General features: G+C 42.5%; 1 protein-coding gene across 1 annotated transcript in view; it reads left to right on the top strand.

Annotated features, from left to right (window-relative positions):
* The window catches only part of opn6a (opsin 6, group member a), a 101,538-nt gene extending 100,970 nt beyond the window's left edge, over positions 1 to 568 (top strand). Inside the window, exon 6 of the mRNA XM_037678229.1 lies at positions 74 to 568. Coding sequence (XP_037534157.1) covers positions 74 to 520 — 447 coding nt within the window. The 3' untranslated portion in view covers positions 521 to 568. The remainder of the gene's footprint in view (positions 1 to 73) is intronic.
* Positions 569 to 2,347: the final 1,779 nt, after the last annotated feature.

Below are 2,347 nucleotides of genomic sequence, written 5' to 3'. Positions count from 1 at the left end.
AAAAAACAGGCATTTCAAATGAATCAGCATTCATGCATTTATAATTTTCTGTCTGTGTTTTGTCCCTCACCAGATTTCAATTGTTATCTGCACTGCCTTCATCATGGCCTGGTCACCCTATGCGGTGGTGTCCATGTGGTCGGCGTGGGGCTTCCACGTGCCGAGCATCACCAGCATCGTCACCCGTCTCTTCGCCAAGTCCGCCAGCTTTTACAACCCGCTCATCTACTTCGGCATGAGCTCCAGGTTCCGCAGGGACGCCTCGGTGCTGCTGCCCTGCAGAGCTGAGAGCAGGGAGGTGGTGCGTCTGCAGCGCTTCAAGAACATCAAACCCAAGGCCCAGACCAGGTCACTGCCTGTTCAGAAGCCGGAGGCGAAATACGCAGCCGAAGAGACGACGAGGCCCAACCCTGACAATGACTCGGGGGTCAACAGTCCTCCTCAGACTCCTCCAGAGGTCTTCTGTATTGACGGGCCGTCGCACATTGAGACCTCAGAGTACTGGTGTGACCGACTCTGAAGACTGCTTCTGATTTGTTTCAAACAAGTTAAAAAAAGAAATTTGAGGGGTTTTTTTGTTTTCTCCTTCTAATGTTTAATACTTCTACGCATAACCCATAAATTGTTAAGTCATTCATGATCTCAGCTGCCATTTTTATTGTCTGTGGCTTTGAGATCTCATAATATTACATCATTTTTACCAAAACAGCTAAAATCCCATCCTCTCTTGGCATCAGATGATTTCAGCTTAGTTCTCTGGTTTAAAAAGGCAGTAACCCCAAAAGCTAAAAAAAAATGCTAGCTTAAAAGTAGAACTAAAGCTAAAGCTGAGAGCTAAAAGCAACAAATAGCTAAAGGCAGCAAAGGTTTAGCTTTACAAATAGCAATATTTTGAAAAGACAAGCTAAAATGACTAGTGGGCAACAAAAACGCTAAATAAAAGTATTAAAAGTCTTGCTAAATGCTCAAAGTAGCTATGCTATTCAAGAGCTAAATAGTAACGAAGGCTAAGTACAAACTAAATGTTAGCTAAAATCTAATTGTTTCAAAAGGCTAGCTAAAAAATAAACTGTATTTACAAGTTAAAAGTAACAAAATGCTACTTGAATGCTAAAGGTAACAAAGGCGAATTCAAACTTAAAAGTAGCTAAACACTAGCTAAAAGGCAAACATTTTAAAATATTTGCTAAATGGAACAAATATCTGGTAGAGCTGCTGCCTCTCAGCGAGCAGGTCCCTGGTTCAAATCCCGGTCCGGGGGCCTTTCTGGGTGGAGTTTGCATGTTCTCTCCGTGCATGCGTGGGTTTTCTCCAGGTACTCCGGTTTCCTCCCACAGACCAAAAACATGCATGTTAGGCTGATTGGTAATTAAATTGTCTCTAGGTGTGAGTGAGAGAGTGAATGGTTGTTTGTCTCGTTTGTCTCTATGTGTCCCTGTGATGGACTGGAGACATGTCCAGGGTGTACCCCGCCCCTCGCACAGTGACTGTTGTACATGGGCACTGGTGACCCCCGTGACCCAAAATGGAAGAAGCGGGTAAAGATAATGGATGGATGGAACAAATCCCATACCACTTTATTTATAAAGCACTTAAAACAGCAACTAGGCCAACCAAAGTGCTGCGCAGCACAAACAAACAAGCAAACAGCAAAAAATACATAGATCCAAATGGAAAAGATAAGAACTAAATGGCTAACGCTGTTGAATACAGACTGGTTCAAAACAAAATCACACGTTGTCAAAAGCCAGAGAATAAAAGTGAGTTTGTAAGCGAGACTTAAAAACAGTGAGAGAGGGAGCCTGCCTGGCTTGTAGTGGTAACTCGTTCCACAGTTTTGGACCTGCAACCAAGAAGGTTCTGTCACTTCTGAGCTTAGGACGGGTTCCTGGAACCAATAGAAGCATCTGGTCTGCTGACCTCAGCGAGCGCTACATATGGCTGCAGCAGATCAGTGAGGTAGGAGGGGCCAGAACTGTTCAGAGATTTAAAAACATATAGAAAGATTTTGAACTGAATTCGAAAGTGAGCCAGTGCAGCGAGGCCAGAACTGGTGTAATGTGCTCTCTTTTGTCTGTACCAGTTAAAAATCGGGCTGCAGCATTTTGGACCAGTTGTTGAACGCATGTTTTTTGGACATTGTGGACTTCAATTTAAATGGCTAGCTAGAATCAAAAAGTAGCAAAAGGCTGGCATAAAACCAAAATGAGAAAAAGGAACACTAAAAGCTAAAAGTCAAAATATACATAGAAGCAAAAGGCTGAATAAAAGTATTAAATTAATGTAGCATAATGCTGTTTAAAGCTAAAGATAATAGAGGCTAACTAAAAATCCAATTCTAGCTAAA

The sequence above is a fragment of the Nematolebias whitei genome, chromosome 1 (assembly GCF_014905685.2).
Source record: "Nematolebias whitei isolate Nwh7 chromosome 1, NemWhi1, whole genome shotgun sequence".
Lineage (NCBI taxonomy): Eukaryota > Metazoa > Chordata > Actinopteri > Cyprinodontiformes > Rivulidae > Nematolebias > Nematolebias whitei.
The sequence above is the reverse complement of the archived record's forward strand: the minus strand, read 5'-3'. Positions and strand labels throughout refer to the sequence as shown.